An 18104-nucleotide genomic window follows, 5' to 3' on the forward strand; every position below is an offset into this window, starting at 1 on the left:
AAAAATGCATCCTCTTAGCTACTCCCTGCAATACTAATAATGAGGAGAGAACTCCATGCATACACACTTTGCTCCTTTATAATAACCATTGGTTCTTCTTTAGAAAAATCCATGAGTGGGTATTACCCAAAGAGGGATTGCTAGGTCGTATGGTAGTTCTCTTTTGAATTCTTTTTCTTTCTTCCTATCATTTTTATAATGACTGTGCCAATCTTCATTTCAACCAAAAGTGTACAAGAGTTCCCATTCTTCATGCCCTAACTGGCACTTGTTATCTTTTGACTTTTTGATAATAGCCTTCTAGATGGGCATGAAGTGGTATCTCATAGTGGTTTTGTTAGCATTCCCTGATCATTAATGATGCTGAGCACATTTTCATATACCTGTTGGCAATTTTTCTTCTTTGGAGAAATGTCTATTAGGTTCTTTTGACCATTTTTTTTATTCAGACTATTTGTTTTTCTACTATTGAGTTGTATGACTTATACATTTTGGATATTAACTATCAGATACATGATTTGCAAATATATTTTCCCAGTCTACGCGCTGTCACTTCATTATGTTGATTGTTTTCTATGCTGTGCAGAAGTATTTCTGTTTGATATAGTCCCATTTATTTATTTTTTGCTTTTTCTGTTGTTTGTTTGTTTTGTTTTTTGTGGTGCTGGGTATTGAACCTGGGGCCTTATGCATGCTAGGCAAGCCCTCTACCAACTGAGCTATATCCCTAGCCCTGTTTATTTTTTGCTTTTGTGCCCTGAGGTTTTGGTTTGATATCCAAAAAATGATCCCTAATGCAAATGTCCAGGAGCTTATCATACATTTTAATAGATGGAAGAGGTAACTGGTCCACTATCATTACTCTTTTCTCAGACTTATTCTTAACTGTCTCATGTTTATTTTTTAATTGAGCAGTACTATAATTTTCTTGAGTTAAAAAATTGCTTGTATATTGATTAAGGGAGAATTGGCATCTTTACAATACTGAGTCTTCCTATCCAAGGCACTATGTCTTTTTTGTATTATTTTTTACTGAGTATGGTTTAAATCACTTTTAAATGTAGTTTTCATGAGTTTAGTGATGCATTTTACTTGTTCTTACAAAACATTATTATTCTAACTCACTCTTATTTATGTAAGAGAAATTTATTTTGTATCTCAATTTTTCTTTCCGTTTTACTGAATTTTATTTTACTTTTAAAATTTATTTTTAATACATTATTATTTGTTTTATTGATTTTCTAGTATATAGTTCTCACTAGAAATTTTGATGTTTCTTTAAATATTATATCTTATTTAGTTTTCTTATGTAATTGGATTGGCCAGTAGCTCTAAAACACTGTGATCTAAGGTTGGTGGTAATCAATGTTTCTTTACCATAGGCACATGTTAGCTTTTGGTTATATGTATAAAAGACCACTGCCCAGTAACATCTGCCTATCCTGTTTTAGTAATTAAGGATGGTGGAAGGGTGCCGAATTATTGCCATCTATTCTAGCTGGCGACCTATGCCGGGTTCACAAATCTGTCTACTCCAATAACTTAAGAAAATGGCAAAGAAAGCACACAAACACAAAGAAGTACCTTTTCAATAATCCAGGATGGCTCTCCGACCTTAGGGGTCCATGGAAAAAAAGAGAGAACCACTGGAATTCTTTATTCTTATACAGGGGACACACAAGGGGAGGTTCCATAGAACATTCTATCCCAAAAAGGGCAAAGGGGTAGGATTACAAAGGAACAGGTGAGTGTAACTCAACTCCATTGGGTGACACCTACTCCTGGAGCCTCCTCATTATCTGAGCATAAAGCCCAGGTTATTATGGGACACAATAATTGTTCAGTATCTCTTGCTCAGGACTTAAGGGTGTGTATTTCCAGAGCGACTCCTGACACTAAAAGTTGTTGTACTAGCCCAAATGCCTAAGAGTTCTGTTAGTCTATCAAAATTAGGTGTATTGACCTGTTACAACGAGACAGACCACATCCCAACAAAGGACAAGTTGACATTATAGGATCTGGGGTGACGGTGGACTTTAGGTGACTTTTCAATAGGCTGAGGATTGATAGGTTCAGAGTGAATCAAGGCTGGTATAAAAAGGTTCACACCAGGTCTAGACTGCAAAGCACATCCAGAGTCCTTATTCCTGGGATTAAGAGAAGTGTGAAAGATTTTGTGCAGAAACCCCTTATCTGCAGTTCTGCATCTGAATGGAAAGTGAGGCTGTGGTAGGAGTTGGTAAAAGGGGCAAGTGGAGAGTTATTTAGAGGTTCAGAATCAACATAGACTTTGGATGTGGAATGGAGGAAAATGGTGAATGAGACTTGATACCTCTGTCTGCAGCATGAATGACTGAGTAAATGACAGTGTCTTCAGCCAATATACTAACAATAGTTAGTTTAGGGAAGCAACAGAAGGAAGAAGGACAGGATGATTCTCTTGTTTTTTGTTTTTGTTTTGTTTTATTTGTAATGCTGGGAATCAAACCTAGGGTTTCACACATGTTGGGCAAGCCCTCTATCACTGGGTTACACCTCTAGCCCAGATTTTGATTTGTTGGGTTTCTGCTCACTGTAGGACTCTACAATATAGATCCAATGGTAATAGGTGGAATCAGTGTGTCGGGGGACACTGGAGGCTGGGGTTACAATGACCAATATGGGTGCCCAAGAGTCATTAGCATTGCTTGAAGGAGAGCTTGGAAAGTGAGAGGAGCACTGGATCTAGAGAAGAACTCCAGGAAGATTCCCGCCCCCTCCCCCCCCCCAATTCCAAGGTAGATAGGATGAGTCTACAGTAAGACCACAAATGAACAGAGAGGTAGGAATCAAAGCAGAGGAGAGAGGTCATGTCCAAGAAGCTAAGGGAAAGAGTCCCAAGGAGGAAGGTCTGGTCAACTGTATCATGTGCAGGAAACAGGTTCAAGAATGAAATGACTGAGTTGGTTTAACAGTGGGAAGGTGGTGCTGACTTTCACCAGAGTAGCTTCAGGTAAGTGGGTGGAGCCAAAGACTGGTTTCTGTGTGTTCATTCAATAATAATAAATGACACAAGGAAAAATGAGCCTCCCTCTTAGAGGAAGCTGGGTGAGAAGGGAAGGAGATGGCAGAAACTGTCCAAGGGATGATTTTTAGCCAAAGATGTTTCAGAATCAGGTTAGAATCAGAACCTTGGCTATGTCAGATAGGATGCATTCAAAATATAAAAATAAATCCAGGCATATGGCACATGCCTATAATCCCAGCAGCTCGGAAGACGGAGGCAGGAGGATCTCAAGTTCAAAGCCAGCCTCAGCAACAGCAAGGCACTAAGCAACTCAGTGAGACACTGTCTCTAAATAAAATACAAAAAAGGGCTGGGGATGTGGCTCAATGGTTGAGTGCCCCTGAGTTCAATCCCTGGTGCCTAAAAAAATAAGTCCTCTATACTCATTTCTATACTCACTGAACACTTGATCTTTGTAACTCACTCCCTGTCCTTCCTGCCCCTTCCCTGGTAACACATATGTGCACATACATAGGAGCACATGCATTTGATTCTATTATAATGAACACACAGACCCTAGACCCTTTTAGAAAATGTTCCTTCATGCGGTGGACCCAAGAGGTATGGTTATGGCACCACACAGAACTGCAGGGAAAATCTAGATGGGTCTTAAGCTCAGAAGAAGGGGTTCAGCTGCACACATAGATAGATAAAGAAATCCTTCTGGTGGAAATATTTGTAAAAAAAATGAAGTTGTTGAAATATAAAATCAACAATAGTCTTTATTTTGTGACCTATGCATGTGACAACAGAGCTGTGAAGACAAACACAGTTGACACAAGCCCCTCAAGCTAGCGAGATCAGGGGAAGACCACGGGTCACCTGAGCTCCCGTCTCCATCCGAGGAGCAGCCCCACCTCTTGGATTTTAATATTTGTGGAAAGTGCAGGCTTCCAGGAGTCCTGTAGAGCAGAGCAGAGGGATAGGAAATTCAGAATGTACTTATATTTCTTTATGAACCATTGAGTGAATAGACAGTTAAGCGTAGCACAGAGGCAGGTACTCAGACTGGTTGCCCTGCTCTTCTTGTGACATACTGGACCATTTCCCAAGTGCCCTTCCCCACTTGCCTGCACAGCACCTATGCCTCCCTCAGGGAAGGCACCACACCAAAGCTACAAAAGCTTTAACATGGTTTCCCTGCTGTATAGTATCCCCCTACCTTGTTTCTTATGGGCAGGGCTTACACACCTGAGTTCATGTGGGTGGGTCACCCTGGAAGTCTGCTCTCTGCCTGACCTCTTTAAGCAGGTGAGGAACTTACATAGTAAGAAGCATCTGCCAATTTCTGTGCTTGGGCTAGGGATGGAGGCAGAATACAGAGCCAGACAACCTCCCTTTAGAGGATACAGGTTAAGTAAATGTTAACCTGATTTTTGTAACCATGGCCCTGGATGACCACGTTGCTTACATTAGAATTATATGGGCCAATTTTTAAAGCGTAGTCATCCTGAAATAGCACAGACTTGCTGAATCAGTGTTTTTTTAGGGCCTGGAAATACACATTTTTCATCAGGACCAAGATTCACTTATTCACTTTCTATAGTTGAAGAATAACTACCCTATACCACATCTTATTCTCCCCATCTTCCAAATGCTTCCAAGTGATTGGGTTATTTCACAGATAGTTACACTGCAGAGGTGTGTTTTATTCTATCACAGTTCCTATAACCTGTTCCAGATGAGTGGTATGTTTGGCAACTTTGTATTACCAGAACTTATCTCTAGAGCCTTACTGTCTGAAAGTACTTTCTGCAATGATGTTCTCTTTGCTGACCAATAGGGAGTCACTTGTGGCTACCAAGCAATTAAAATGTGGTTGGGTAAGACTAAGGAAATAATTTTTTAATTTAATTCAGTTTGGGGCTTGGGATGTAGCTCAGTGGTAGACTACTTGCCTAGAATGCACGAGGCCTTGAGTTCAATCCTCACTACCGTCAAAAAGAAAAGGGGGAGCCTAATTTAATTCATTATTAATTCATTGAAATTTAAATAGCCACATCTTGATACTGGCTACCATACTGAACAAGTCAACTCTAATAAAAAGTTTACTGAAGAGCAATGACACGTGCTCATACCCATTAACCTCCTCATTTTCTTAGAAGATGTCCAATAAGTTCACTATCTTAGTATCCTGGGCCTCTGTCCCCCTTACTACCTGCTCATACGGGCTGACCTATCATACGTTCTGGGCTTAGGTTAGATTGTTCTCTTACTGTTTCATTTTTCCCATGGGACACATCCTGAGGGCCAGACTCCACTTCTCGTTTGCATCCACCACCCCAGGACCCACAACTGTGCTTTATTTGCAACTTTCTCATGCTGTTCCTCCTACTCACGTGAGGTGGAGCATTTTCTCAGGTTTCCAACAGCTGTGACATACTCAGCCCCTAAGTACTTTTCATATGTGGTATCATCTGGAAGTCTGACCAAACATTTTGTGTCATCCCTGAACAGAAGGTCCTTGGTTTCCGATGAAAACAAACAGAACTTGTTCGAGCAGTCCGATACATGACTTCCAAACTCAGTCTGTCAAAAGACAGAAAATAACGTGAGGACCTGTGGCCCTGAGCAGCTGGGAACATGCATCAGAGGAGGTTCAAAGCTCTGAATCAGTCCTAGCAACAAAGGGAAGCTACAGATATGCCTCGGGAATTTCCACCTCCCTCATCCACCATTTATCCACTTGAAGTCCCAATTCCAGGATTTTATGCAAGTCCTCTGTAAGGGGCCTTGTCTAGCTTCTTCTGAGATGTCCCTCCTTCCACCCACCCACTCTTGCCTTCTCTGGTCTCTTCCCCTGCTTCATTGCCCAAGTCCCTTGGGGGCTGCTTATAGGAAATGAGAGGACAATAACATGTTCTTCAATGCCCAAGAAGTTGTTCAATATGACCCCTCCTAGAGGAGTAGTAGAGGTCACTGTTGAAAGTTCATGTTTGATTGCATTTCTAGTCTTATCTGGGGCCAGGCATTTAACTTCTCCAGCTATAAGTAAAATGATGACTATAAAAAGTTTAGAATTCCATATAGCACCTAGGGGATGGTCATTACATACTCAGTATTGTTTTCATGCACTTCTGAACATTAGGACTTTTCAAGATATGCTATCTTAATTTTCTTGAAAAAAGTACTGGAGACTCATCACCTAAGAGGAAGGTGATGTTTACTTATAGAGGGGTCTTCAGGATTAGAACACTCAAGCAGCCCCTCTCTTCTCTGAGAATGGCCCTGACATGGTTTTCCTCCCCATAGGGAAGGCTTGCTAAGCATAGAGGTCCTGTGCTCTTCACACTATCGAGCATCATGCCCAGTCTGCCTAAACAAGAGCAATAGAAATCTATTCTTCAAGACTTGAAGAGTCTTGCTAGGAAACAGGATCAATCTTCTTCACTTTTATAAAGGACAGATGTGGGGAAAAGAAGGGTACCCTAAGCAAGGCTAAGAGGAGCAGGAAGGCATATTCGTGGTCCTGAGGACACAAGGATCAGACAGGGACTTATTTCCAGTGATCGAGAGACAGAAATGCCAGTCCTGAGAGGTCCAGTTGTATAACTGCTTAGCTAGCATGTTTGGAGCACTTCCCATGGATCACACATTTTCCTAAACCCTTTGGATCTAACCGTTAATCCTCATATTAACTGAGAAGCAGGCATAAGTATTGCTATTCCTGTTTTACAATGAAGAAACTGAGGCATAGAGAGGATAAACCATATAACTAAGATGGCACAGCTAGGAAACTACCAAACTGAGATTCTGGTCCATAATCCATGGCCTCTCAATTCTAGTTTTCAGAAAGAAAAGGCTTGAGCCAGGGTTGTACTTAGCTATGAACTCCCACAAACAATCTGTAACTATGTAGGAATTAAGGGCAGGAGACTCTGGCTGGTTCATACCACCTGGCTACGTAACACCTCGCGAACACATGCTGCCTTATCTTTCCGTGAGACTACAGCATGATTCGGGGCTCGGGCCAGGTGGCAGTTCTTAGCTTCAGACACAGGCTTCCTGGTACCATCAGGGCACAGCAACTCAAAGTCTTCCTCCTTCAGATTCTTAGCCCACTCATCAGGGTTCTTTCCTGGATAGAGAAAGAAAGTGGATCAGCCTGAGCTGATGGCCTTGGTCACTGGGAGGATGTTACTGACCACTGGGGTGGGGAGGATCTGGACCCTCTGGCCAGCAGAAATGCACATGCTGGGTTTACAGCAATGTGGAGAGGAAGGGACACTCAACTTGGTCTACAAGGTGATACTCGGCTCACACCAGGACCTATTTATGACTACCCTCTTCTGATCTTCCCTCCCCAGCCAGGTGAGAAAGATGTGGTTCCAAAAAAAAAGTCCTCATTTTTATTAAATTCCAAAGCCTTCAATATTTCTTGCTCTAGCATAGGAAGAACATGATGTTCTGAGCCAGGTTTATCAAGATCTGTGCTATAAATGGCATCTCCAAACAGAAACTCTTCCCCAGGGGACACTTCTGCAATCTGCACCAGCATTTTCCATCTGACTCCCCTGTAACTTGTTCTAATTCACACATGCGTATGTGGTGCAGGTCCTGGCTTATCTCAGCCTCTTGCCTCAATCTTTCCTGTACTCTCTTTGAAACACACACACACACACACACACACACACACACCATTCTCAAGGTTTCAGCTTCTTCTCCTGAGGTACTTCTCAAATGTGTTTTACCAACTTTTATTTCTCTTCCATAATATGGGATTGCAACCTTTTTAAATTTCATTCATTTTCATTTAATTTTCTTTGTTTCACTGAGCAAGTAATGCAAGAGATCATGCTCATATGTTTTGGAATATATATACTGTAGCTCTAATCCTTTATATCACTTTGTTTCAATCCAATACTTGTTATGTCTTTACCTCTACTGTGTCTATAAGATGTTACATATTTATAATTTTTCATTGCATTAGATCTTGTCAAATATAAGCCACTGACAGCTGGTAGCTTCATCTGTGTTAGCATATGTTAATCAATTTCATTCTTTTTAACTACCATATCCTAGTCCTTAGTATGGACGTAGCATAGTAGTTGTTTTCTTTTTTTATACTGGGGATTGAACCTAGGGGTACTTAACCACTAAGCCACATCCCCAGCCCTTTTTATATTTTATTTAGAGTCAGGGTCTCGCTATGTTGGTGAAGATGGCTTTGAATGCATTAGCTTCCTGCCTCAGCCTCCGGAGTTGCTGGGATTACAGGCATGCACCCCTGCATCTGCTGGGTTTACAGCAATGTAGAGAGGAAGGGACAGTAATTTTGAAAACTATTCCTTTATTAATGGACATTTAGGGTGTTTATGATTTATTTTTTTGCCACTACAGTTGGGTTAAAATGAGTAATATTGTTTGATTGTACTTTGGAAATAGAATAGCTAGTTCAAAGGATTTGTGCATTTTTATGTTAGTTGAATGAACCAAATGCCCTCCTCACCACAACCCTAAGATACACAAACACCTTTGAGCACTTGCTAACACTTCTCCTTCCCTTTCTTGCCTATTGGTCAAAATTCACATCTTTCAAATAGAATCCATCAGCTTTCCATCCAAATCTGTTCTGTTCTATTTGGAAATTCAAGTATTTATTGAGTAATACTATATAGTCTCAGCCCTTTGCAAGGAACGGTCTTTGGAGCTAAGAAAATAACACACATACCAAAGGCAAATAATCCAGACAATAAATTTTGTGGAGCACACTCTAAATGCTGTGCAAATTCAGAACCAGGGCTTCAAAAGCAGATCGATTAGGGAAGCTAGTCGGAGGAGGCAAAGTTTTAGGTGTATTGTGTATAATGCATAGGATGAGAGGTGGAGAAAGGATCCTTCTATGTGGAAGGAAAGGATAACACAGGGAAGACTCAGGAACAAGTGTGTGCCTGGTGATTCTGGAACAGAATCTTGGGCAGTGTGGCCAAACAGATGAGATGGCCAAGCTCTAAAGGGCAGTGAGTGAGGTGCTCAGCATGAGTCTGTGAAGACTTGTTTTATTTCTAGAAAGATCAAAGTAATGCATGTCTGTAAGAATTTGTAGAATGCTATATGGTGTCTGGAAGAAAATTTTGAAACATTTATAATTCCATAGCATATTCCTTCAAAATGATTACATTTCATCTAGTCTTTTTACTACACATGATTACAACATATACACACATATATACATAAAATCAAGAGCCCATGTGGTTTTGTGTCTTGCTTCTTCTATACCATAACATATAACAGCACATTTTTTGAGAGATAATATAAGACTGACTGACAGTCTCAATCTGGTTGTGATTGGCAGGAAGTATAACAAGATTCTCTATAGGGATAGAGACTATGAGAAGAGAAGGGAACTCTGAGAGAAGGACAAGGAATTTGGACTTATGCAAGTTGAGCCTACAAGGCTGGGGTACTCTGCCTGAAAATGAAACCTTGTGAAATAGAGATACTGGGCTTTTCTGTCTTTCCTATTCCTTCTACATTTGTTAATTAGATTCTATGATGAGGAAGAGCTTTCCTTCCTTTGTCTGAGCAGTTTCATTTCATGGATTCCTACTTCATTCTGTGGGTTACTATCCTCTTCTGCTATTATTATTTGTTAGAATGTTCAAAATTCCCAGATTTGGTGGTGGGAGGTCTTTCCAATTGTCTCCTGAAGTTTTGATTCATGCCATCAACCTTTTTTTTTTTTTTGAGAGAGAGATATGCATCTGTCATTTTTTGAGTCCTTCAGTGTGAGTGGGTCGCCATATAGTTTGCTGGCCCCAACCAGATTTAGCTATTTTTCCAAGGAGTTCTGGTTCCTTTTTGCAGAGAATAGAATTTAGAAGCCAATATCTTGATGCTCATTGCTACTGGTATGTAATTATCTCTAGGCCTTCTCAGTGCATGGAGCAGAAAAATATAAAAAATATAGCTATCATGGGCATTATTGGAATGATTGACAAGTCCTGAATATGTACTATATGGGATGAAATCCACATAATGTAAAATTTCCTGATCCTGATAACTGTACTACAGATATCTAAGAGAATGCTTTGTTCTTGGAAAATAGGCACTAAGGTATTTAGGGGAAAGGAGAGCCAGGCCTGAAGCTGTGGACAGGGAGGATTTAGGGCCATTGGGAACACTATGGGCTTTATTATTGTGCTATCCAGATGAATGCTTCTCTCTTCACTGAAGACCCAGGTTGAGCATTAAAGCTTTGCAACCTGTCAGTGTCTGTGATACTTCTCCAAAGTCATCCCTGCATATCAATTTTTTTCTAGTGATCCAGATTTTATGGGGACACAAAAGTATGTGCACTTACCACCAGTATTTTGCAAAACAGTCTGGTGTTTCACAAAGGCCACATCTCCCTTCTCAACCAGACACCTGCAGAGGTCCAGACAAGGGGAGAGAGAAGAGAGGTGGTCAGACAGATTCATGTCACTCACATTATAGATCCAGGATAGCCAGCTGATACCAGCAATGGTAACTTCCTCTCTGTCGCTAAGCAACATAAGGAATGAAAAACCAAAGGCTCTAAATTGCTGTACAATGATATAACCTTGGGTCCACCAACTAAGCATGAGTTTCTATTACAGCTTCTTCAACAGATTGCATCCTTTTCCTAATTTCCACACAAGGAAGAGAGAACTGGTTTTTCAGGGAGGTAATGTCTCCCCAGTATATGAAATGTGGACAAAAAAACTCCATTCCTTCAAATTTTGGAAGATGTAAATGCTGATACTACATTTGTGAGAAACTGAAACCATTAGAAATTTCAATTTAGGATACCCTTCATCCCTTCCAAAAAATTAATATTCAGGGAGCAATTTGGACATTTTTTGGACATTTTGTTTTCATTTATTTGAAAAGTACAGAGAATGAGGCAAAACCTGGTATGAAGGCACTCAATTCGACTAAATCTCAATCCACATAGCCCTGGGCAAGGTATTGGAGGTTGTGAACCACAAGTCTGAACTTCTAAGCTTCTTGTCCCCAAGAAGCTTCTAAGTCCCCAAAACCATACTAACAAAATTAACTCTGCATGAGTGTGGATATGTTATTGCTTTTTACTGCAATTCTCTGAAAATGCACAGCACACAACAAACTAATGTGTGCTCCATCATCTGCACAAGGCCCTACTCAAAAGATGCAGATGGATCAGATTCCTATATGATAGGCCTAGTGCTGCTCTCCAGCTTCCTTGACCCTATTTCCTCAGGGAAATAACCTGATTCTTCCTGCAGCTGTTTAAGAGTTTGGGGGATAACTAGCTGAAAAAATGGGGCATCTGCTGTGCCCTGTATTAATTGCATTTCATTTTCTTTTGTGTTCAGAATCTGTCAGTTTGATATGTTTTATGTCATAACTTAATGTTTTATAAGCTATTTCTAGAACAAAGAAACCTTCAAGGCACATTATGTAAGCAAAGTTTGAGCCATTTCTCCTGACCTACAATTCTCAAACATGTTACCATCAGAAAAAGATAAGGTAATCATCAAAGGGGTACTATACTTTAAGTCCCCCTAAACTCTTAAGTCCCCATAAAAACAATGCACTCCATTTTGTACAATTAGAAATGTGAATAATTGGAGTGTGAATAGAACTTGCTGTTAACTCACATAGTAGCTGTAACTGGAAAATAGGGATGACCTTTGTTTTTCCCTCCACTACTGGGAAATTCAAGTATAATACCACCATTATGTGCAGTTCATGGATTTGTGAACTACCAAGATGACAGGAGGCCTGAAGCAGAAAGCATAGCTAAAAAGTAGTAATGTAGTAAGGTACACAGGTGTCTCTTTAAAAATGATAGGCATTCTGGGGCTGGAGTTGTGGCTCAGTAGTAGAGTGATTGCTTAGCACAGGTGGGCACTGGGTTTGATTCTCAGCACTGCATATAAATAAATGAATAAAATAAAGGTCCATCAACATCTAAAAATATTTTTTAAAAAATGATAGACATTCTATAAAGTATGAATATAGTGAGGAAATTTAGAAATTATGTACTTCACTATTCTGTACCTTCAGAGGAGTCTAGTTCTAGGTTTCCCCCAAGGTGCATGGAAGAGCTTGAGCCAAACTCCTGACTCAGTGTAGAGTAAGGTTTATTTTTGCATTGGCAGTAGTGACATTTGGAACTAGATAATTCTTTCTTCTATTGTATTGTCCTGTGCATTATTCAATGTTTAGCTACCCATGGGATGCTAATAGCACACTCTTCCCAACATTGTCAATCAAAAATGTCTCTAGACATTGCCAAATGTCTCCCGGAGGACAAACTTGTAAGTGAGAACTGATAAACCATACCTAGAAGTCATAGACAGCCAGGTCTAGCAGACAGTGCCCTCGAGGAGCCTGGTGCCCCTTCACAAACAGTTCTACATTTGGTTGCAGAATTTTCTTCCCTAATACATATGGTACTTAATGAACTAATATTTGAGAATCTCGCCTTAGTTCCTGAAAGGAGTCTGGTCAGGTTGGGATGTTGTTATAGTTGTGTTAGGATTAAAAGACTCACCTGAAAGCCCCTGTGTAGCCATAATATGTCTCCTTGTTGTTGGAAGCACAAACACTTGGGCCAATGCACAACTCACAGAGACTGGAATTTTTCTCATACCCAGGGGCACAGCCTTGACTGAAAAATTCATCTGCAAAGAAGGATAAGAAATCAGGACTGGGGATATAGCTCAGTTGGTCTAGTGTTTGCCTCACATATACAAGGCCCTGGGTTCAATCCTCAGCACCATCAAAAAAAAAAAAAGAAGAAGAAGAAGAAATCAGCTCTTCTAAGTCACTACAAGTAGCTCTTATCTAACACATAATAGGGCCACAAGGTCTAGGAAAGAGAGAACATATTAATTCATTCTGTGATCTGCCACCCACCAACTCAGAATTGCTAGGCTATAGGTTTTAAAAGGAAATTTAATGAGGTTCGGAAAAGGAGTTTATGACCAGTGCCTTTCATGGTGGAGGGGATGCCCTTGAGCACCATGATGGTGTCACCACCAGCCAAAGAGAGAAGAAATGGGATTCATGAGCTTGTGCCATCTGTTTTCAGATATCTCTTCTCCCTGCTGTTCATTAGGAGAGACTTTCCTATGTCTTCAAGCTCAAGAAAGGGATGGGGAGTTTTCCTTGCAGTTCAGCTGCTCACCCATGACTGTAAATGCACCAGGAGGCTCAAGAGAGTGTAAGCAGTCCTTTGCTGATAGGGAGCCCAAGCTTTCTGAATGTGGCCACAGCTGCACTTTGCTTAATGTCAAACAGGTGTCCCAGAGCACCCCGGTGCAGAGATGTGCTCCCATCTCCAGTCCCCACATACAAGATTTAGGGGCTTCTCCTTTTTAAGGAGTTGCCCAAATTTGGAGGCGGCAGAGAGGAAGTACTCAGGAAGCTAGTGCAAATCAAAAGCATTGCAAAGCATTTGCTCTGGGGATATTTACACCGAAAAGTTTAAGGAGATAGAAATAAACTCCTACCTGATGGTGCTCAGAGGACACAGAGAATAAGCTGGGATCTACCCCTTAGGAGAACCCTAGGAGCTGGTCAGTGACTCAGTGAGACTGCTAACACCTTCAGAGACCTAGGACTACCCACACTTGTCCAAAACCCCTGTGGCAAAGATTGCTAGCTCTCTATCCAATGTTCATTTCCCTTTGTTTCTTAGTAACAAATATCTAGTCTTATTTGATATAGGAACACACCCAATGATTGATTATATTTCTCTTTTATAGCTAGGAGTGGTGATATACTCAAGTTCTGAGCAATGGGGAGTTAGCAGAAGTAATCAACTAGGCATCCTAAAAGGCATCTTTCTGACAGCATCTGGCTCTAACTCCTTGGTGCTTGGGGCTGCCTGGATCATGAATGTGATGGATCATAGGGTGGCCTTGAACATGGAAGCCTCGTCCTGGGAATAATGGAACAGAAAGAAGGAAGGAGCCCTCCTGACCATGCCTACCATGGTCTGCACTCCTCTGGTCTTCTTCAGGAGGGATAAAAGTAAACATAGATTCACTGAAGCCATGATGTACGACTGAAATGAACCATCCTGGCCCAGCTCCCCAGCTCTTCAACTCTCCTAGTCTTTTCTGATATTTCCTTAAAGTTTACTTTTACCAAATTTTACTTCCATAGAACCAGGGCCCACAGCATCTTGGACTGCATCCCTCTCCCCCAGGACCCTTCTTTCCAGTGTGTCCCTTGCTGGATTTGCTCACCAAATCTGCAGTGGTTGATTCGGCTATAGAGCAGGCCCATGGGAATGTTCCAGCCAGCTGTCCTGTCTACTGCAGTGTGGCAGGACTTCTTGCCCTTCAAAGAGTTCCAGGTGATATCAACATTTGATTTCTTTACCACTGCCACAGCATAATATCCTATAAGAAAGACACCAAAAAGGATGTGTAGCCTCCAAAGTGTCTGCTTCCAATTAAAGCCACCATCTCCCTATGGTGGCAAAGATGGCCTGAATCGTTCAGAGTATCTTGAAAGGATCTCTGCAATAGCTAACTGTGGTGAAGGACAAGGCATTCTGTAGGGAAAAGCTGAATCTGAACTTCAAAAACAAAATACTATGATAACCACAACCCATTATTAAGTACAGTTTTTATGTTTTTAGGTATCAGTTAAAAAATAAACTCAAACCCTCAAATACTAAGAATACATTATTATTAAAGCGATAGCTAGTGTACAACCCTTTCCTGAATGCACGAAGTCATTGAAGTGAAAAAACAGCAGTTCACCCTCCAATGTACTATATCAGAGGAGTGGAAACTGAACAGCTAATGTAATGCCCAACATTTCACAAATTAACACTCATTGGGAGAATGTAATAAAAGATCAGTAATTAAAACATAATATTTACTATCCATAGGATAAGAATGGCTCTTTCCAGATCTGCTAAAGAGCTTGACTCCTTGAGTGATGGGAGAGACTAGGAGGTTGTACTCAGCAGAAGGGACAAGGACAGGCTCACATAGGGACAGCCATCTGGAATATGACCTTCAGGGACCTGAGCACAAGGCCCAGTGCTCACCTTGGTATAAGATTTTCTAACTTGTGCCTGCCCCATCTTTCCTGATTCACCCCTAGCCAGAGCCCCGGGCAAGAGCCAGGTTGGCCGGGTTCCTGGGGCCAGGTAATTTCCTGTTCCTGGACACCTACCTTTGTAAGACTCTCAGCCCTTTAAGGAGTACATAAGCAAGGTTCCTTGTATAGTTCTCTTATCTAAAAATGTGCATGTCTCATGTAATTCAAGATGGTGGAAGCTGTGGGATTTGCTTTTTAGATATATGTTCCTAAACAATCTGTAAGCTCTCTGAGCCCCAGGGTCCTCTGTGCATCCTTAGAAGATGCCTGCCTTATAGGATTAAATGAGAAATCCTGTGTATAAGTCATGGCAAATGTAAAGGAATAACCAGCATTATTAATTACTACCTTCCATAACCCTTCTGCATTCTAAAAATTTATCTCTTCCATTGCCTTATCTACTTGTGATTTAAATTTCAAACTTACCAACCCCTTCCCCCAAACAGGGGAATTTACCTTATAATCTCCAAGGGTACCAATTCCAACTCACCTTCCTCCAGTGATTGACAATTGGCGCTTTCTGCAGGAAATAAAATGAAGAAGGCATTAAGCACATACAGATTAGAAAATCATGCCTTTCTCATGTAGAAACTATGAACAAAAAAGAGTCAGCTAAATCTATACATGTCACCAAATCCCCAGCAAGTTCATTCAGCTGTTGGCCTCTAAAATCTATCCACAAACTGTGAATCTCACATTTCCTGCTCTGTCTGAACAGAGCCCACAAAGGGGTGCCTGCTGACTATATTTAAATCCCTGCAACCAGGCAGCAGTAAGAAGCATGTGTTCTGGAAACTGAAAGACCTGCCAGGAATCCCACCTGCTCTGTGCAGTCAAGTCACTTTTAGCAGAAACTTCACAGCATAGAGCTTCCATAGAGCTTGAGGGTATGATAGCTGTCATATTTTCAGATGACTGTGGGGATCCTATGTGAGGGAACCCAGCAACTTGGAAGTAGAAGGCACTCGGGAGAGGAGAGCTTTAAGAAAGCCATGGTGTGAATCAGTCTATGTCTTTTCCATCTTTCCTCTCCATGGTCCAGGAGGAATAAAACCACATCAATGTTTATAGCAGCACAATTCACAATAGCTAAACTGTGGAGCCAACCTAGATGCCCTTCAGTGGATGAATGGATAAAAAAAAATGTGGCATATATACACAATGGAATTTTATTCAGCAATGAAAGAGAATAAAATCATGGCATTTGCAGGTAAATGAATGGCATTGGAGAAGATAATGCTAAATGAAGTTAGCCAATCCCCCAAAAAACAAATGTCAAATGTTTTCTCTGATATAAGGAGGCTGACTCATAGTGGGGTAGGGAGGGGCAGCTTGGGAGGAATATATGAATTCTAGATAGGGAAAAGGGGATGGAAGGAAAGGGAGGAGACAGGGGATTACCAAGGATGGTGGAATGTGATAGACATCATTATCCAAAATACATTTATGAAGACACAAATTGAGTTTCGACCTACTTTATATACAAACAGAGATATGAAAGATTGTGCTGTATATGTGTAATAAGAATTGTAATGCATTCCACTGTCGTGTATTTAAAAAAATAAAATGAATTAAATAAAAATAAATAATAAAAAGTTAATGGTAGACAAGAACATCGGGAAAAAAATAAAGTGCTTTGAAGAAATGAAAAACAAAAAAATAAAAACAGCACTCTGTACTTACCATAGTTCTCCGCCATGACAGGCATCAGACCGCACTGGCCTGCAATGTAGACATAGCCTCCATCCAAGCTCATGGCATCTGCTTCTCCATTCTGCAAAGACACAATAAATCACAACAGATGAAAAGATGCCATTTTCTGTGCCACCTGCCCTTCCAGCTGTTTCCTTGAAGGGCTTTCCCAGCACCAGCTGTGAATGCCAGAGAAACAGCAGGTGCTGGTACTGAACCCCAAATGGATCAGTCAGGCAGGCCCAACATAGAAAATAAAATGTACGTTTATGTTCACCCAACCAGTATAAGCATCATGAACTGATGATCAAGGCCACATGTCTTGCTGAGTTTATTCAAGAACAAAGACCTATATTCAATCCTCCTGTCTTCTCATAGGACTCACTGTCCCCAAGATGTTCCGACAACACCTTTTTGACCCTAAGCATCTCATCTGAGAGATGGAGGGGTGCAGTCGGGGATGTATCTGTGGAACAAAGCACCTCTGGATGGAGCTCTAACTTTTCATTTTAGTCCCATTGACTGGGTGCTATTTCAGTGCTGAGTGCCCAACAGATGAGTTTGATGGGTGAGTCAAATATTTGCAAATGATCTAGTACTCAGAGCTAATAAGTCCCAAATTTCAGAGATGCTTGGATTTAACAAAATTTGCAAGATTTCCATGTGGAAGCTAGAAAGAGGGGAAAGGAGTGGGGGGAGGGGATGGATCTCTTAAAAATAGAACTGAGAGCAGTGGAGTACAGGGGAGTGAGGGGAGAGAAAGGAGAAGTACTGGGGAAGGAAACTGACCAAATTATATGCATGTACCCACATATCACAATGAATCCCACTATCATGTATAATCATAATGCACCAATAAAAATTTTTTAGAAGATTTACAACACTTTCCTTGGAATATTCCCCTGGCTAAATACTTTATAGCAATATACCATAAAGGAATAATCAGATATGTGGACAATTATTTGGGCAAAATGTATAAGTGAGAAAAATAACAAATGTGATTTATAAAGCAAAAAGAAGAACCAAACTATGCTCAGTGACAAGAAATGGCTAAATAAATGGCAGCCTATCCATACTATAGAATAGTTATCAACATGAAAATATCGTGTTTTTTCTTTAAAAGACAACTATGGGCAGATTTGTTTCTCTCAATGCAGACAAGAATCATTGTACAGCCAAAAAAAAAAAAAAAAAAACCTTTTCAACAATGATTTGATTCATAAGCATTTGAAATTTACATAATTTTAAATGAATATATAAATACTGTAAGTAACCAGCTCATTTTTTTTATCTT

The 18104-nt window shown here is 40.7% G+C and overlaps 1 protein-coding gene across 2 annotated transcripts in view; it reads right to left on the reverse strand.

Annotated features, from left to right (window-relative positions):
- Positions 1 to 3750: 3750 nt before the first annotated feature.
- LOC114091280 (serotransferrin) overlaps positions 3751 to 18104 on the reverse strand; it is a 29825-nt gene continuing 15471 nt past the window's right edge. The window contains exons 10-17 of one of the 2 annotated variants that reach the window (XM_027933698.2): positions 16802 to 16892; positions 15609 to 15638; positions 14251 to 14406; positions 12549 to 12678; positions 10350 to 10414; positions 6943 to 7124; positions 5386 to 5575; positions 3751 to 3948 (exon numbers count right to left, since the gene is read on the reverse strand). In XM_027933698.2, coding sequence (XP_027789499.1) covers positions 3914 to 3948; positions 5386 to 5575; positions 6943 to 7124; positions 10350 to 10414; positions 12549 to 12678; positions 14251 to 14406; positions 15609 to 15638; positions 16802 to 16892 — 879 coding nt within the window. In that variant the 3' untranslated portion in view covers positions 3751 to 3913. Of the gene's footprint in view, positions 3949 to 5385; positions 5576 to 6939; positions 7125 to 10349; positions 10415 to 12548; positions 12679 to 14250; positions 14407 to 15608; positions 15639 to 16801; positions 16893 to 18104 lie in introns of both variants that reach the window. The other variant, XM_027933697.2, reaches the window with a different exon arrangement.

This window comes from Marmota flaviventris, chromosome 8 (assembly GCF_047511675.1).
Source record: "Marmota flaviventris isolate mMarFla1 chromosome 8, mMarFla1.hap1, whole genome shotgun sequence".
Lineage (NCBI taxonomy): Eukaryota > Metazoa > Chordata > Mammalia > Rodentia > Sciuridae > Marmota > Marmota flaviventris.